We start from the raw sequence: 19973 nt of genomic DNA on the forward strand, positions 1-19973 counted from the left end.
GAAGTTCTGTTTACACTCTAGAGAGTAAAATATAGGAGGGAGCTTCTCAAACTTCGAGCAGAAAGAGTTTCGAGGGTGGTCTAACCATTTGATGGCCAGTCACAACTGTTAGGTTGGATCTATCCATACAAATGGGAGAGGTGGTTCACTGAGCTGTCTCAGTAAATTAAATATTTGCCGCTTATGTCTGCGGTTAACTGCAAGTCACAGCTTAAACTCCATTCTTCTGAGGTCAATGAAATGGATTTCATTAAATTGGATGCTATCAACACTTATGATTGACAGCGCTTACAAATGGCAGAAGTTTGATGTAAAGCACTTTATAAAAAATAGACATTGTTAGTTATTGAACTCTACATTTAATACTTTTAAGGCTTGATCATGTATAAAGGGCTGGGTGTCGTCTTGCAGTAATTCCAGAGCGACTAGGTATACCGACTGTAGAGAAAAACAAACAGCAAACATAAAATATGTAGCCGCTATTAAACAAAACCAATATGCAGAGATTACTAAAGCTAATAATCTTGGATCCTGAATTGAAAGTAGGTTGCTTCAGCTCTAATGTGACACTAAAGGGAATTCCAGAGTTTAGGATCTTGCACACCCAGTGACTGACCTCCATATGTTAAGTGACGGAAGGGAGGTTAGCAGATCAGGTGCATAGATGTCAAGCAGAGATTCTTAGAGAGGCTATTGTGGGGAGACATACTTTGATTGGACGATGGTTCGTATTGTAGTGTGTCCTACATTTGACTGTAGTCTTCGCTTGCAATCAGAGGTGCGCTTTCCAGCTCTGTTTAACCTGGTACTGCAACTTACTGGCACATACTGAAGGTGTCAAGAGGAGAGTTAGGGACATAGAAACAAAACTGTAGGATATTGGTTACAGATAAGGCATTATTTGAATAAATAGCTTAAAAAAAGCACAAAAGGAGCAAACTATGTTACATTTTTCATACATTACTTTATTTCTTCATCATTTGGTAGCCAACGCGTGTTTTGTACGTCAAGGCATTAACATTGACCCTAGTTAATTTGTAGTAGTGAATTCATTAGTTACGATGCCAAGTGGCTATCTTGTACAATATAAAAACGGACCAGTATTTTGACAGTCCCTTCATCATTATATCACAATACAAAATTAGTTTTGATATTTCTGAGTGCTTTTTGTAGTCAAAGGGCTATTGCCACCAGTATTTGCTTACTCTAGAAACCATCCTCAAGGCACTCCAATAACAAGTTGTCAGGTATCTTCTGCACTGTAGGATTCCAAGATCTGACTACTGGTATACCTATTCATCCATTGTCCGTTTGCTTCATTAAAACAGTGATTTCGGTGTTGTTTCTTCAGTATTCACTGGTGTACAGATTATGTCTGCGAGAGATCCCAGATTTGCTAATCATTTCAGGGAATACTTTTTCTTTGTGTTACTTCACGAGCAGCACAAAGTTACTGACCATGAATTTAGCGTAAAGGCTGCAATGAACTACAAAAGTGTGTCTTCATATAAGCTCAATCATACAATGTTTGGCAATTTGATTAAGCTAGGTAACAGGAGAACACTTCAAAAAAAATAAATAATTGGGGGGCCAAAGCAGCATATTTCAGAAAATAGATTAATGAAGCCAAAAATCATCCAAAAACAGTTTGAAATGGCAAAGCAACATCACATATCCACACACAAAGATGATCAACAACACAAAACAAAGCTGTGATAAACTTACCAACTTTGTGAGGAAAAGGTAAATATAAATAAATAAATCTCATCTACCGGTAGGCCCGCGCAAACTTCAGACAGGTTCAGAAAACCATATCTTGTCTTTTTCTCATAGACACCACCTAACTGAAATTCTGGAAACCACAGTAAAACGACACCAACATCTCACATCTCTGAACCTTTAAATTCCAAACTCCTCAAGGGCATCAGCCCCTGTGTGACACCATACTGGAAAATATTATGCTTCACTGGCACAGGACAAGGTTCCAGATTTCTTCAAAGCAGGCCAAGTCACACCACTGCTGAAAAAGCCATAGGTGCTCACAAGGATATGAACAACAACCGACCCCTGTCGAACCAACCTTTTTTAGCGAAAGACCTATTATTTGCATACAAATCGTATTTCAGGACAGACTACAGCCCAATCTGTATTATTTGAAATATTTGATGATGCATGACAAAATCTTGGCAAAATTGATTCCTGCCTCCTAATCATTTTGGACCAGTCAGCAGCATTTGACACAGTCACCCACTCCACACTCCTTAAAATACTCCTTGAATGGTGCTGCCTTGAATTGGTCTACCTCCTACCTGCAAAATAGAGGTAAAAGTGGCAAACACCTTCTCCAGTGCTGTCACTCGAGGTCAAGAAGTCCACAAAGATCCATTGTATTTTCTACATTATTAAACATTGCTAACCACCTAAAGAAATCCAACATTTCATACAATTTCCATGCGGATGACACGCACACCTTTACATGACAATTTCCTCTCTACCTCCTACACCTGGCACTGTCATTGATAGACATTCATATGTGGATAACACACTGAAATCCTCAACTAAACCCTAAAAAAAACTGAATTTCTCCCAACTGCCCCATCTTTTGCCACAATAGCTCAATTCCTGCACAACGCCACATAAGGCACAAACTTGGGTGGTTTCATCCTAAATATTTAATCTAGTCTGAAGTTTTATCAAGAATGGACTACAAAAACTCTGCTCATAGGAATCTAAAAGGAATCTACAAAAAAAACTAGTCTTGTTCAAGGGTGCTCTAATTAGTGCTACCAGGCTGACCACAGGCTCCTCGAAGTGTGACCACATCAAACTGCCATCAGATATCTCCCTATTGTAGCAAGAAAATTCTTTAAATTAGTTTCCATCATCCCCAAAGCAACACACACTAGATCTCTGAAATACCTTGTGCAAAAACTGTCCGTATTAGGCAGTCGGCACTCATTTCACAGTTCGATCTAGCTCAAGCTGATTACTCCTTCATTCCATAAAGAAAAGTGTCTGCAACAATCTCTCCCCGTAAGTGCACCAAAAGACTGGAATTCATTTCACCACACATTAGGACAGTCACCTCCTTTGAAAACTTCAAATAAGAACTGAAAACTTAAAATAACAATTCCTTTGGTAATATCCGTTGATGAGTAGAACTAGCTCCCCTGAGACATACTCACAATCTCTTTAAATGCACAGCTTGGTTTTACCAAAATTATGAACCATTGTAAATATTCTAGTTTTTCTCTTTTTGATCTGATACTGTATAGAACATGTTCCACTGTGAAGCCCTGGACGTCTACTTTTCGCTTTTTTAAAACATTGAATAATAATAATTCAGCAGACTGAGAATGAGTGAAAAAACTCAAGGAAAGTACAAATGACCAGTAATCAGACTCTTGGTTGGTGTAGAGCAGTGGTTCTTAACCTTTTGACTTCTGTGAACCCTCACTTAATCATTACTGAAACCTGGCGAATCCCATTAAATCATTATTGGAATGCGGGGACCCCCACTGAGCCATTATTAGAAGTGGAGCGAGCAGACTAAGTATTTTTGATGAACCGTAAAACAATATACAAAAAATACAGAAACAAGCATTCAAACATGTACACAAATGACGACGTATTTGAATTAATTCACAAAGAAAAAAAAATACAAAATGTAATACTATCTTTTTTTTTTAACAATTTGCTCTGCTACCAAGAACCAATCTGAGCACACTAACTTAATTTTTAACATCCAATTTCAAATTCCTTTACATTTACAGAACGTTTTGACATTTTCAATTTCACATTTTGGTTCTTTATTTATATACACTTTACTAACTTTTCAATTTTATTAAATTTTCTAAGCAGTCGCTGACACTCTGAGTAGGCTTTGTGGGCCATCAGGTTTCCTCAGACCACAGGTTAAGAGCCACAGGTATAGAGAACAGGTTACCATTGATTAGTTGATGCCTGGGTTTTGTAATTCAGAGTATGTAAGTACTTGATTCAGTGCTCAGTACCTGCACAAATGGCTTGGAGCCATTGATTACTGCAATGTGCCCTATACACACTTTGGGGCATATTACAAACCCCTAGCGCCACTGGAGCATCACTTTTTTTGACGCTCCAGTGGTGCTCTATGCTAGCCCATATTTACAAGGCCGCGCTAAGCCACTTTGTGTGGCTTAAGATAGGCTTGTAAATATGGCCTTCTGCAACGCAGTTGCCTGCGGCAAAGGGGTGTGCAATGGGTGTTGTTGTGGGCATTTTCAGCAACACCCATGGCTTTTTGACACTGCTTCAGATTTACAAGGATCTGTAAATTAAGGGTGGGCGTGGTTGGCGGAGTACTACTACGCGGAATTCCACGAAGTTGAAAAAAACTCTGTTAATTTCACAACTTCGCTCCGTCTGACTCCCAATTAATAAAACAGAGACCTCATATAATTTTGGTAAAATGAAGTATTTCGGTCTTTTCATGCTAAAATGCAAATAGTCATTTCCCAAAAGTGTAAATGAAAATTTAGCAAGCAGTGAGAGAGGTGATGATTTTGGGATCCTCCCTAACCTAGGGAGAGAATCAAGCAGATGTCTTGTAAACAAAGAGCACATCTTGCTGAACGATTCGGTGGTGGTCCCATCCTCTTAGGACCACCCCAGGCACAGTTATGGGCAAAAATACAATCCCAATCAAAAGTCTTGCAAAGCATTTATGTGACGAGATTAGCAGTGGGCAGTGACTATTATAGTATCCAATATCAAAATAGTTCTACAAAGAGCTGCAGTTCAACTAGTCGTTACTAGGTGTCCCTCACGAGTCAAATGCAAAAGCATTAAAATTATTACATCAAGCTGCAGTTCCATTAGTCGTTACTAGGTGTCCCTCACGAGTCAAATGCAAAAGCATTGAAACCCTTTCATGAAGCTGCAGTTCCACTAGTCGTTACTAGGTGTCCCTCATGAGTCAAATGCAAAAGCATTTGACTTGAGGGACACCTAGCAACGACTAGTTGAACTGCAGCTCTTTGTAGAATTTATAGTATTAGCTCTCAGCTCAGCCCGAGAGCTGCTTCCCCTTGAGAAATGTTTTGATATTGGATACTATAATATTCACTGCCCACTGCTAATCTCGTCCCATAATGCTTTGCAGGGCCTTTGGTTGGGATTGTATTTTTGCCCATAACTGTGCTTGGAGTGGTCCTAAGAGGTTGGGACCACCACTGAATCGTTCAGCATGATATGCTCTTTGTGTTCAAGGCATCTACTTAGTCCTCCCCCTAGGTTAGGGGGGACCCCAAAATTATCACCTCTCATTGCCTGATATGTTTAATTTTTCAAAGTTCACTTTTGTGAATTGGTTATATGCTTTTTACCATGTAAAGTTGCTTTATCAAAGCATTGGTGGGTACAGTTTAGTAGCTGACTCCGCAGAACAAATCTCCCCAGACTCTGCTAGCGGATCAGAGTTCATTGCCCAGGGTTACTGTAAATCTAAGGCAGTGCCAGAAACTACTGCCTTTCAAAAAGAGGTGTTAATGTGGTGCAACAAGTAGAAATACTTTTATACTTTAATTTCCCCTCGTTTTTTGTTCTTTCTATGTGTGCATTCTGCAGCACACATAGAAGGAGCAAAATACCATTATGGAATTTTTTTGTGCAGAAAGGTGTCCCTTCCTGCACAAACACAATCATCCCTGCAAGGAAGGCACCCTTGCACCATGGAGCAAGGGTGTCTGCGTTGGCGCTAGGTGAGGACAGGGATGCACCGTATTCATGTTAATACGGCACATCCCTGCATTTTGAAAATGATGGAGCTCGCCGCAGCAAAATTGCTTGCAGCACCGCTCTGTACCATTTTCATGTAAATATGCTCCCTTGAATCACTATCATTATGCAAGAAGGAGGGCAGTGGGGAATCTGGTACAGTAGTTTGCAAGCCCTTAGTAGACACATATCAGAAGATCTAGGCGTCTTACTAAATTTCGGATTGATAAAACTGACCATGTCACTTGTAAATTAATGCAGGATTCTGAAAAGACAAGTGATGAGTCTGCAACCTTTATTTACATCACATTAAGGGTACTCTATGTCATGATACTTTCAGAGCAGTACACTCAAATCCTCAACAGGGATGAAGGTTCTACCAACACGCCAAAGTGTTGCAAGCTGGGATCCAAAGAATAAGTAGGCTTTTCCCACTCAGTAGAGACAAGTATGTGATTAGGAATGAGATCTACACATAGGCTAGGTTTTCATCAAACTGAGGTGACAGAAATGTCACAAATTAGCATTGTAGTGGAAAATGAAGTTGCTTGTTTCTTCATGTTTCTTCTATTTCTGGATCCCCTCAGCCACAAAAGCTTCTTATTTTTCCTATAATTATCTGGCAGATCCTTCATGTGTGTTATTTGTAGGTTTGTCGAAGGTGTCTAAAGCAATCTGTAACTAAGAACAATTGTGGATCCTAAAGGCTGAAAAGAATAAAGATGAATACTGTATTTGGTCTAAAGCTTCATAAGGCCATGTAGAGGGTGGTTCTTTACGTCCCTAATCCTATTTTCCCTTTAATAAATGCAATGGTAAGTAGTGTTGTTTTGTGCACTGTTTGGAGCAAAGAGGAGCCCTTTAAAAGTGCCCCTCTCTTTTTCATGACCTCTTCGACGCTGTATGAAAACTCTATTAGACATGCTGTGGTCCAAGCTGATAGAAATATATGAACATTTGCCACCATAGATTTCTGAGTCTATGCAACCCGAATATTTCAGCACATCACTTGCTTTCTCTTTCTTCCTTACTTCCCCTTGTCCTTATCCCACATCGCCCATTTAGTCTGCTTTCAGTCCCACTGCCCCAATCCATTTGACTTCTCTTAGCTTAACTAACTCCCTCGTCCTGCACATTTCACGCTCTTGTTTTCTGTTGGGTGTCTTTCTATGTGTTTGTTTCCTTCCTTGATACCTCTTTCTACTTCTTTACTTTTGTTAACTTTGCCTTTCACCCCTCCACACGTTCCCTCTCATCAACCCTTCTTTCTTTTTTTCCATGTCTCCCTTCAGCTGCACTATCTGAGGCTGCCCAAGGACATCAGCGAGGATCATGTCATCCTTATGGACTGCACAGTGTCCACTGGAGCAGCAGCCATGATGGCAGTCAGGGTTCTGCTGGTAAGTTTTGAAATAGCTAAGAGACGTGTAGAGTGGCCATAAGCTTGCGAAAGGGGAACATTAATATTAGACATGACTTGAAGAGCCGTCCGTGAACAAGATAGGCAGTATGAAAACAGATAGTACATATGTTCTAAGTGCCATTCTGGGAAGAATAGATCACAGTAGCAGAGAAGGAGACTGTGGGGTTCTTGTGGTATTGATAAGGCGAACTCTGCTAAATTCCCTTGTCTACAAACATGCTAGGAAGGACTGAGGCAGATAAATTGTTTGTATTGACCGGCCATGAACATCCTGTTTGGAATGAAAGTGAATTGCAATCTAGTGCTGAGACGTGCCGGTCAGGAGCATGCTAAGGAAAATGGAAACGTTTAACAGGCTAGTACTGAAATGCTTCCACTTGTGCTTGCTGCGAAGGATAAAACAAATAGTTATTTTCTCTGAGATCCTGGGCCTGTTGTAAAGGATGGAAACAGATAAGATACATGTGCTGAGAGAGGAGGATGATGTTACGAAAGGTGGAATCAGGTGACCGAATTAGGCTGAATGGTCTTGGCCACAACCATGCTGGGAAGGTTAGAAAGATATAGTAAGACCTGTGCTTAGAGGACATAAACACGCTGAGAAGGAGTAAAGCAGCTTTCAGATTGTGGCCAGGTGTATGCTAGAAAGAGACAACAGCTATGTGGTGATAGTTTTTGTATGAACCTTCTTGTAAGGGTATACACAGGTAACAAAGGTGCTGAGAGTTGTAAGTATTTTGGTAAAAATAGCACCAGATAATAGACCTGTGCCAAGAAGTCCTAAACAGAATTGCACTGAAAAGGATGGACACAGGCACTAGACATATGCCAAGGGGTCCTGAGTATGGTGAAGATAATGGAAGCAACTCACAGACTTCTGCTAAGGACTCAAGGCTATTTGTACATAAGCAGATAGCCTACTTGTGCTGAGTGTCATGAGGATCTGGAATGGGGCGACTAAAATTAGAATTCTGCCGAGCGCCCTTAGGCATGAATTATGGGAACTTATAAAAGACCTGTGCTAAAGGGCCAGGTGCAAGCTGGGAAGGATGGGTTTGAGATTAGATCAAACTAAATAACCTCTTCAGTGGATCAGAGCAGGCCACTGCTTATTTTTTTCTTTTAAGATTGAGAATCCTTTGAGAACTATGAAATGCACATTCATAGAACAATTCAGGAAGATTCGGACTGAGGTGTGTAGCATTCCTGCAATCATTGGAAGTGCAGTGTTGTGATGTATGTGTCTGTCAGTCTTGCAAATCAGTTCCTCTGCTTTATTCTGTAGGATCATGATGTTCCTGAAGATAAGATCTTCCTGCTGTCCCTGCTCATGGCAGAGATGGGTGTGCACTCCGTGGCCTATGCCTTCCCTCAGGTGAAGATCATTACCACGGCTGTGGATAAGAAAGTGAATGACCTCTTCCGCATCATCCCAGGCATTGGTAAGCGAGATGCCATATGCATAGTCTGGCATGCACAGCCTGTTTTTATTCCAGACACTGTAGCACTTTTGTGCACCTGCATTCGGGGCACTGAAGTCTGTACCTCTGTTCTATGTTGCATACAACCTTCACATTTAGCTTTGTGAAGAACACTTTCTCTAGGTTGTTTTAAAAGTATTATTTTCCAAAACTAAGAACCAAAGAACTCTTGCTCTAGATCAACTGCTTTGGCTGTCTAGAACACCCCCTCCATCGAACACAAAAAAAGTTGAGGGGAGAAATGTTGACAATTTGTCTAACCACTGTCAATCGCTCGTGGGAACATTCCAACTGATCGTTCATTTGCCCACCATACCATTTTAGACCCAGCCATATGCAAGTCAGTTGAGACACTGCTCAAATAGGAACAGTCCAGCCCGAACTGCTAGGCCAGGTCCTCCCTGCCTCAGAACACAAGCAACCCATGACTGTCTTCACTCTTATTTGGGCTCTTAAATTGGGTGTAGGTTAGTTCCAATAGCACAGTGAGTACCAGACCCATGTCTGGATATACCTTTGCCACTTAGGGTGGTACATCAAACACACAAAAGGTGATGGCAGGAATGCTTGCAGTTTGCCTAACACTGCCTTTCATTATGGTAGCATTCCAACCTATTGTTCTTTTTCTCAACATGCCACCTCTGTTTGGACCCAGCCATATGCAAATCAGTCATGAAGCTGCACAAATAGGAACAATCTAGCACAAAATGTTAGGACAGGCCTTCCCTGAACCAAAACACAAACAACCCAAGACCAGTCAATTTATGAGGGCCAACAAAACCTTTTAAAAAAAAGTAGAGATTGGAAATTGTCAATAAGCCATTTGAATAATCTTTTCTTACTGTAAGTATCATAAAAAGATCATGCAAGTTCCTATCTGTAGGACAGTATAGCAGTTATTGTAGAATACAGTAACAACCCTGATGTTTACAGCATCACACTTTTTTATCAATTGAAACATACATTAAATGTGCATCTCCTTCGTTGAAGGCCATTTTCACTTCTATAATGTAAAAGTGACATAGGGGAGAGAGAGAGAGGTTTGGCAAAACTGATTAGGTGACTGGTATGTATCTATGCATGCACTATTTGTATAGCGTGAACCAGGCCGAAATGCACTGGAGCACTATCAGGACAAAAACAAAGATACAGTCAACATGTGATTGAAGGAATAGCTAGTTTCTTTGAGGAAGCTTGGACTGTTAACCTAGTGTTATGGATGTATCTTTGTTACTGGATCATTTACTCACACTTATTTACTTGCTAACTTGGTCCTCTGATGGACCTTTCTTCAATGCACTGAGGGGAGAGAGAGCTAGCATAACCAGTCTGATCAATTAAAAAAACAACTGGTTGCACAATGAGGACCAGAAATCGATAGCCAGTTTCAAGGGTTGTATTACTAGTTAGTAATCAAATTCAGATAAATCACTCTTAGGATCATGCTATATAAATAGATAATAGTGACAGGGAGGCCAAGCCTCCTAAAGAAGTTTTCGGAGAACAAGAATTAGACAAACCAATAACTCAGTTGCCACTATGAAAAACAGTAACATTAATGTCTGATGCTCAGAATTAAATCAGAGAATCTTTCCTCTATTTTAGTTTCTAAATAGTCCAATTACCATTTAGACATTTAAGCATGAGTCTATTCAGGACTCAGAAAGTAGCAAATCTGCAGAGAACAATAGGAATAAGGCATAAAAGTAGAAGTAATATCAACAGAAGCATTTTAGAAGCTCGGTCAGATGTCTTCAAGTCTCAAAATGCGTCTTAAGTAACAGAGTTCATCAAGGGAAAAAGGAAATGGAGAATTGTCCTTAAGAGTCCATACTAGGAACAAGAGAGTTTGTAAAGGGTTTGGGTCGGAATCCAAGGAAGGCTCTGCTTAGGCAGCAGAAAAAAGATACGGCACAGAAGTTCAGCAAAGAACCCCAAGATACTCTACCGTCAGCAGTCTGAGAGCGTCACGCTGACTGCTCACATCGTGCAGGGCAACTGTACAGTTCATTGGAAACTGCCCTTTGGTTTCGTCATCAATAGTAGTTCATTGTTTTTGTTGCAATATCCATAAGGTAAGTCTATCGACAACATGAAGAAATGTTCCCATATAGTCCATGGGAACATCAGCTTGCTTATTCCCCTACTCATAACAAAGAACAACAGTCCTTTGTTTTGACCATAAGTTCCTGTGTACTTGTCGTTTGCCGTCCAGTCCCAGGCAATGTAACTAACACTGTTAAATTAAAGTATCTTTTCTAACAAAAGAAAGTCTGAGAAAAACCTGCAAAAAAGCAAGCCAGCTGAAAATACTAAGCACAGATGATTCCCATGAGAAAACGATTCAGGCCTTAAGTGAAAACCCTGCTAACTTAAGACATAAAGCTCATAATGCACAATTTATATGTAGTTGCACATTAAACACACACACATATAATATAGCCTTAGTACTTTTAATTCACTTGGGAATAATATGCATTAAGTAATCAAACTGCACAATGCTAAATATGACTACATACTACAAATTGAAAGTACTTAAGAGTAACATATATGCATTGAGAATCAAATATCGTTTGATCCGTAGTAGTATCCTACTCACATAAAGATCATTTTAAGTTAAGAATGACATTTCAAGCAGCTGCATAAATGAATTAGCAACCATTTATGGATTGAGTGTAATGAGTAGACTGTCTAGAATAAACTCCATTCTGTCAGTGTATCATAAGTTATAATGGTAAGTCCTTTTAGTTATACTAATCATATATTCTTTAAAAATCTAGTTTGTCACTTTTATTGTCAACATCAGTGAACTGTTAAATGAATCTTAACAATTTATATTTATAAAACGGGTTCTGTGTTAAAACATCAGAAGCCTTTCTTCGGCATTAGTAAACATTCTATATGATGAGTATAACTTATGGAATAATGATTCTCGGCACTAGCAGTGTCAGGTGCAGAGGAGTTGCAAGAATCATAAAGACACTTAGGACTCGTGTACAAAGTGCTTGTTAATTTTATGTGTGATCTCATCTTTCATTAGACTTTATTACGTATAGATAATTTTTATCAGGTTTTCTGTGACGTGTAAAGAGTGGGCAACTTTGCGCTGCACAAGTGCAAGGTCAGTGTAAAGTGTGAATCCATTTGACTCCGCATTTTGTCAAAGTATTGGTTCGAATCTTTCTAGGTTGTTGCTATTGAGCCAGGTTGGGACAGTTATTTCTAGATGTTCTTGGGGATCTGCATGAATTCTGTTTTAGTGGGGTTTGACTTAAGTAGTGTTCGGCATCAGGCTCTGGATGAGGTGAAGGTGTTTGAGGTGTTGCATGTCTGCAGCAGAGGAGGTTTTGAAATGTAGTTGTGTGCTTGTGGTTTATTGCCGAGTTTTTTTTATGTGGTGTAGAAGAGCATTTATTTATTTATTTAAGTGTTTTTATTGGTATTTACAGATTACAGAATACAGTACAATGTGACATATAACACATAACTGTTTGCGGGCAAAGGTTAAGTAGTTCTGGCAGTTATCTGCTGCTCCGGTGTTGGCGAGTGTGATCTTTGTTTTACGTATGATAGCTCTTTGGTTTGCGCTTCCATGACATATAACATTGAACAGCACGGAATCTTGCACCTTGGAGCGTGTCTTTGTTGGTACATACAACATAACATAACATAACATAACATAAAACACATATATATGCCTGGCGGATGTTTGCAGTGACATACCTACGGCCCGGCTGAGACCTAGCTGAGGTTTGTTTGCCTGTAAGGGATGCAATGAAAGCTTGGATGTTCATGCAGGCGATAGGGATTTTCTGGGACCTAGTGGTGCCCATGTGAACAAACTGGTATCAGATGGATAAGCAGGAGGAAAACTGGTGAATGATTTTGCCAATGTTTCCCATTCCCAACTTCAAGGTGTCAATGAGGGTGGATGGTCCACTGTGTTAAAGGCAGCTAAGAAGTCCATCAATATCAGGAAACAGGGGGTAATCTTTATCTGGTAATGTTGTCCTGGAAAAAGGTCTTACAGAGGTTAGCCTCAGGGATTAGATTCAAGGAAAACAGGCCCATAACCCAGGTAGATTTGTGCAAAAAAAAGCTAAAGGAAACTGGTACAAAAATAAATTATAAAAAAAGCTGAGGCAGTCCAATATGTTTGACTGTATGTTTTGGAATTTCTATGGCATAAGTCTAGCCAGCTAGCAACTAAGCTTTGTCAGGGGGCAAACCCTATTGAGGATATATGGGGGATGGGAGAGGGAGGTGATAGATCTAGTGAGAGTTGGAAGATATCGGCCTATCTGAGGTAGTTTTTCTTGAGGAGGTGAGTTTTCAGTTTGTTTCTGAATTGTCATATGGTTTGCCAAATGGTTTGTGCTGTTCTGATGTTGGAAGAGTTATTGTTTCTGATCCTGGGAGCATAGGTTGAGAAAGTTGTTTTCTTGTTTTGTTCTTCCTGCAGTGTTGAGTTTCTCATCTGGCGATGTTGGTACTCCAATGTCTGGCACTGAAATCCAGATGTGTAGTTAGCTAGGTAGATTGGGTCTTTGTGTAGAGGTCCTTAAAAGTGATCTTGAAGATACGCCCTTTCAGGGGGAGCAAGTCTAGATCCTCCAGCACAAGGATGATGTGGTTGGGTTGCTTCAGCCTCTTGGTGAGCCATGCTGCTGGTTGAAGAATGTCTCTCAGGAGAGCGAGCGAGGTATCTGGGATGACATTGAGCTGGTGTTGCATCAATCTTGGTGGTGGGGAAGGACTAGGGGCTTCAACTTTTGTTCTCAAGTATTCTCCTGAGAGAAAAGCTTCACTTTGAGAGTTGTAAGTAGACTGTTTTGGTCTTGTTGTCAATGTGTTAATGGAGAGGTTTGAGTCAGTGGTGAATCCAAGTGATTTGGGCTGCGCTATCAGTGGGGGTGTGAAGTTAAATTTAAGTTGGAGAGTCATGACTAAATCAGAGAATGCTTGGTGTAGTTGGCAAACAGGACGAATTGTATTTTGGGTTTAGTATCGGGTAGTTTGTTGAAATCCAGGCTTGGATGATTTAGCTACAGGTTGTGGAAAAAATACAGCCAATTTCATGGCTGGACATTAAGGGACTGACTCAATCATACTCTTTATGCCTGCCACAAGTAGAAGAAATTTGTTTGCCCATGGCCGCCATATACAACTTGAAATTAAAAGAATATAAAAAAAAGGTTGGAGTACTGCATGTTTTCGTTCTCTGGGAGCTAAATGAATTTTATTAGTTCATTTTCATTAGCCTGAAATGCATTGAAATTCAAATAAGGTGTATCAAAAAATTAAAGAGTCCTGGATCAGAAAGGCAGAAGAAAGTATGTTGTTACTGTTGGTAAACTAGGACACAGAAACCTTGTGGAGAGTGGCAGCTTAGCTTAACGGAAGCATGGTAAATAAGAAGGGAAAAGGGTTAACATTCAAGTCTGGATGACCACATAGCCCTGTCCGTAATGAAAAAAGACACTCAGGCACTGAGCTGGTAGATAATCAGTTATCGTTCTAAATCTGGGAGGAAACTAACCCCCTTGAGTTACCACTGTTCTGTGCTCCTCTACTATAGAGCGATAATTCAACTATTATTTCTTAAGAGTTACACACACAGTCCTGAGTTCAAATTCATTGTGTTGTGGAGCCAAACTCCTATTCAAAATGCAGACATTCTTCAGTCCCCAGCATTTGTTTTTAGTTCCCCCTCTTACAGTCCCCTTCCCCCAACTCCTTTTTAGCACAGCCCTTATCCATTAGGGCTCAAAATATTGTTGAATTATTGCTCTTTATATATAATGTATTCTTTTTTATGAACTCTCTCATTTTCAGATTTTTAGTTAGTGCTTATGACGGACCTGATTCACAAAGCTACTTTAAGTAGGGCTGCCACAAAGTCTTTTTTATAAGAGTACAAACAGTTAACTAATTCAGAAATGAGGATTAAGTACTCTTAAATGGATCTCCTCACATGAAAAATACAGTGCAGGCATGCCTTCTGACATAATAAACATCCACAAATGTAACATTTGTGAATAGCCACAGACTTTTCTGTAATCATTTCTGTCTTCATATAGATCAAACGTTTTCTTCAGTAATAGCCAAGAGGAAATCCCTTTCCAAGGTGGGAAAGACATCAGATGACACCCCTCTTCCACCCACCAAACGGTTGGGGTTTTAAGGAAAGGATTTCCTCCACATGGAAAATATATTCACATGACAAATGGAATTCACAAAATTGTTCCAGCAGTACGCCTGGAAACCTGTGACGGTAGCAGGTCTCCAGGTGTACTTCTGAAAACCTTTGTGTATTCCTGAAGGTGGTACATTTGCACCAATACAAGGTTGTTGACCTGTGGAGGCAGATTTATGATTTTCTCTCAGATTCGGGTCAGATGATTTTTAACTTGTTGGTTGTATTTTTATAATTTTATATTCTTTTTTAATTCTTTATTTTTTATTTTATAAACAATTTTTATTTTTGAATATAACACTGCATGACAAATGCCTAACAGCTAGACCTGAGGAACCGGGTTCAAATCTCTTCAGGGAAGCTCAATATCCTGTGATTCTGGGCAAATCTGTATCTGTCTGTAAGGCAACTGGTACTCATGTAAAGTGCTCCAATACCTTTGGATCCAGTTCCCGCAAAAAAAACTCACAAAAACAAATAACGTAGCAACCCCCATGACCATACAACCACAATTGTGATTTAAAACGAAGAAACTATCAGGGTACCATTATAAAATTACACGATAATTAGCAGGGCAGTCTCTAGAGCTAACGGCCTCTACATTAGTGTCCAGTGTTGAGCTGATCCTGGGTTATTCCAGGGTACCAGAAGAAAAGGGCCGTATAGAACATGCTTTTTGAACAGTGTTGGCACTGCCCCTTGCTGTGACCCATCACACACCATCCCTTCCTCCTCTCAACACCTCAGTCCAGTGTATATTGCCCCGTACCACAACAGCCTCCAGGCTCATCATGTCTCTCCAGTCCTCTCTACGCTGAGTCACATTGCGCCTGGGCCCCTCTGCTAGACATAATACCTGTCTCCTAAGCTTCCTACTGTGGTGTGTCTCCCCCACACTCTGCTGCTACCAATTTAGGTTTTCAGAGTTTTCAAATTCTTTTCCCTAATTTTGGCAGTATTAAGGGATGTTGAGTACGACAGGTTTCATGCCAAGTATGTGTGAAGCATATGTCAGTAACAGACCCACACAACGTCTGCTTGTGGTGCCTTGTGGCTCCAAGCCATGCATCAACTGTCCTTTATACTCCTGATGTCCATCGGGAACCGAGAGGCCAAGCTCTACATCACGGATTACAAGAAACATGGCCGATCTCTTTAGCACGCGTTAGCCAGGTCTGAGGCAAATTTGAAAAATAAATCAAAGAACAAGTTGAGGAAGAAACAAAAGAAGCATGGGCAAAGATTCTTCACATCCACGTATTGCTGATCTAGAGAAAGTTTATGCTATTGACACTCGTGATACCTGAATCCTATCTCTGTGTTAAACTCCCATCCCATACTGCCTTTGGAGCCAATGCACAGCAAGTTCCACAGTCTTATCGTCAACTCTGCAGCAAGTGACAGCCTTCAAAGAGGCCACACTGCAGCTCCTTAAGTCCTTCTCTGTTCCTTCTGGTACGTTCTCCAGCCCCATGGACCCTTTGGACTGAAGCTGGTGGGCCCCTTGACTGACTCTGGTTGAAGTCAGCCTGCTCTGTCCCTTGACTGTGCTTTCTCTTCTATGCTCAAGGCCACACCTTTTGGCTCTATCTCGATCCCGCCTAAGATTCAAACAGTCCCAGCTCTGGATTGATCACCCAGCTCCAGACACAGAGCCATTGTCAGCTAGAGCCTGCTAATTGTCAAGGTACAGAAGTACCACAGTAAATACTGGGATAGGGAGGGCTTCCATTCAGTTACCTGCCTCACAAATAGCACTTCTGGAATATAGGGGATATATGTGGGTCCAGTTTAGACGCTGTTGAAGGCCTCCATCATATTCCGCATAATGAGGATGGTAACGCGAAGGAAGGGAATTTCCTTCCACCTTATTATTCAGATGAATGCCTATACCTGGATTTTCAACATGCCACTGGCTTGGATACCTCTCTGGAGTCCACCTTGGATACATGTTTAGGGTTTCCTAAGGGTTGGCAGCCGGGCCCTGGACCTTCTCGCCTCATTTCTTAGTCAGCGGTCTCAATCCGTTAGAATGGGCAACTTTTACTCTGATTCATCCCCCCTTGTCTGCGGAGTGCCCCAGGGCTCCTCCCTGAGCCCCACCCTCTTTAATATCTACGTGGCCCCGCTGGCAAGGGTGGTGCAATCTTTCGGATTGGAGGTGTTGTCTTATGCGGATTATGGTCTCTATTACCCAAAAGATTAGGGACTCTGCGCAAAATTTTAAAGACTGTATGACAGCGGTCTCATCATGGATGATTCAAAATTACCTTCAATTAAATGGTGAGAAGACAGAGGTATTGATTTTCGGGGACAATTCTGACATCTGGTCGAGCGAGTGGTGGCCCAATTCATTGGGTACATGTCCCACTCCTGTCTCCCAAGCAAAAAAACTTGGAGTGGTGGTTGATGACTGCCTCTCCATGTCCCATCAGCTCTCCAGAACTGTGGTCACTTGTTTTGGACTCAATCGAGTCATAAGAAAAATGTCCCTGTTTCTGTCACTGGAAGCTCGAAAAAAGGTGGTTGTGGCCCTCATATTGGCCAGGTTAGATTATTGCAATGCCCTTTATCTGGGAATCAACAAGGGTCAGCTGCGCCGCCTTCAGCTGGTACAAAATGCTGCTGCTAGGCTGGTATTGAACCTTCCCAAGCAACACTCGGCCTCCTCTCCTCTAAATTCTCTGCATTGGCTCCTGGTGGACCGTAGAGTCCTGTTTAAGACCTTATGCCTTACCCATAATGCGTACTATGGACACGGCCCAGTGCGCATGAAGAAATTCTTCAATAGGTATGCTCCTTTGAGGAATCTCAGGTCAGCTAACAAATATTTGCTCGTGGTTCCCAGATTCAAAAAGGTGAGATGGGGTGGCAGAGCCTTTTCGCAGGCCGCGGCCAGGGCATGGAACTCCCCTCCTGTTTCCCTCTCGGGCCAACATGCTCACCCTATCTTCCGTAAGACCCTTAAGACCTGGCCGTTCCCTGCGTGACGGGTCTGAGTATGTTTGCTGGTTGTGTCTGTAGGCTCATCTGTACAGAGCGCCTTGATGCCCTTGGGTTTATTTTGCGCTTTATAAATTCCCATTCATTCATTCATTCTATGGAGGAACATGCCTCCTTTACGGTTGTGGTGGAAGGCCAATGGAAATGCTTAAATTGGCACTTGCTATTTAACCCCTTCGAAGCTAATGACGAGCTGGGCTCGTCATGGCGCTTACCTGCCGTGCGCGGATGACAAGGCCAGCTCGTCATGATTTATGGTGTTTTAGATTTTTTAGCGCAGGACGGGAAAACGCCTAGCAGCCATGTGGTTAATGAGTCTAAGGAAAACCCCCTCACAGAAATATTTCAACCTGAGCCATCAACCTCTGAGCTCTTGTTGCTTTTCAACAATACTCTGATCGACTTGGACCCGGTAATTTACTCCAAGCCATTTTCTGCTCTAGCTGTGAGTTGCACCATTGCGAAGCATCACAGGCCAGCACCAACAGTTCTGACATTTATGATGCTGGATGGTCTTTTAGTGCAGGCTTCCATGAACAAAGTAAACACAAATTCCCTACTCATTAGGGTTGCTTCTTCCCGTTGCCTTCAATACATTAAGTTCAGTGTATACTATAAGGGTCTCACAGATGGCCATCGATAACCCTCTCAGGCTATGGAGCAAGCAACATTGACTTTTCTTGGTGGCAGAGGTAGGGTAGGTTCAAAGGGATGAGCCCAACAAAAGATTCAGAATAATAAGGCTTGGGAATGGGCGACTGAAATCCCAAACCACAGAGGGACTGCAGCCTCATAACGGAGATCCACCATATTGCAGAACAGACTGGGACCAAATAAAACAAGATGACGCACAAGGTCACGAAGGCAATGAAGAAGTCATCTGGCTCTCCCGACCCTCGAGGCACCAGTTCCTGTAGAAAGGAAGGACGTAAGTTATGCTTGTACTTGCTGCAAACCTGATCCAGCTAACCACCTACATACATGCTGTGGGTTGGTGCCCCACCTTGAGGCTGCCTGGCTGAGGCCTTGGATTCGCCCAGGCCCCAGCCACAGTACACCTTACCAGGACTTGAAACTGCTGTACACCTTAGTATTGTATCACAATTGAATATCTTGCACAGGGTGAGGTCCCACTCCCACGCCATTATCTAAGTTGCAACAGTAATTTGCATTTGAGTATTATGGGGCAACAGATGCTCTGGGGGTGAAGCATGGAGAGGGGGGCAGTAGGGAGGGAAGTTTTGTATGTTTATGTTTTTGTTCATTACAGTTCCGTACTTACACAGGTTAAACATATCTACATGCTGCTGCATGGCCATAAGTCACTGTGCAGTCGTGCACTCCCTCAGACAATATTGCTTTGGGTGTCACCAGATTCTGGCAACCACACCTCATATAACTTACAGTCCCCATGACAACTTTTATATTTATGTCCTATAAGATTAATGGCTTACTGGACAGATTTAAAAAGGCTGTCCTCTGTTACGCCAAGCTAATCAAACCTGTGTCTTGAAGATACAGGAAACCCACTTGTTGGGAGCACAATGCCCCTTCCTAAAGCTCTTAGGATATGATGCAATCTTTCACGCTGGGTTTACACGTGATTCCAAGGTGGTGGCTATTCTCCAACAAAAGTCGTTCCCCCTGGGTCTAATGTACAACACCTCAGATCCTCAAGGACGCTTTGTGAGAATGGAGTGCATCCTTGAAAGGTGACAATACAACTTTCTAAGTTTTACATTCTATCAGTACCTACTCAGGCAGTTTAGGCGATTGAGGAGACCACCCTAAACTTCCCACAGGGATCACCATAGCAGGAGGAGACTTCAGTGCCTCCCCTGATCCGGTTATGGATGGTTTCCTCCGGAGCCTTGCTGAGACAGATTACTCTGAATGAGGCGCAGCAATGTTGGAGGGTTTCAACGAGGCATGTGTATGTATATAGAGATACAAGTGGGAACCTACTATACTGATTGGCAACTAAAGAGATGGCCTTCAGAATAATCCCCCAAATCTGATAACTGTCTGGAGAGCACAGGAGCAAACCCACTGAAATTGCAGCCACATTTGCTGAGTACTATTGAACGCTCTACGCCCTGTATCCATGACTAAG

General features: G+C 41.7%; 1 protein-coding gene across 3 annotated transcripts in view; it reads left to right on the forward strand.

The window, feature by feature from the left end:
- The window catches only part of UCKL1 (uridine-cytidine kinase 1 like 1), a 205697-nt gene that overhangs the window by 179536 nt on the left and 6188 nt on the right, over positions 1-19973 (forward strand). For all 3 annotated transcript variants that reach the window (XM_086949749.1, XM_086949751.1, XM_086949750.1), the window contains exons 13-14: positions 7050-7157; positions 8466-8622. In XM_086949749.1, the coding sequence (XP_086805875.1) occupies positions 7050-7157; positions 8466-8622 (265 nt within the window). The remainder of the gene's footprint in view (positions 1-7049; positions 7158-8465; positions 8623-19973) is intronic.

The sequence above is a fragment of the Lissotriton vulgaris genome, unplaced genomic scaffold, assembly GCF_964263255.1.
Source record: "Lissotriton vulgaris unplaced genomic scaffold, aLisVul1.2 SCAFFOLD_722, whole genome shotgun sequence".
NCBI classification, from domain to species: Eukaryota; Metazoa; Chordata; class Amphibia; order Caudata; family Salamandridae; genus Lissotriton; species Lissotriton vulgaris.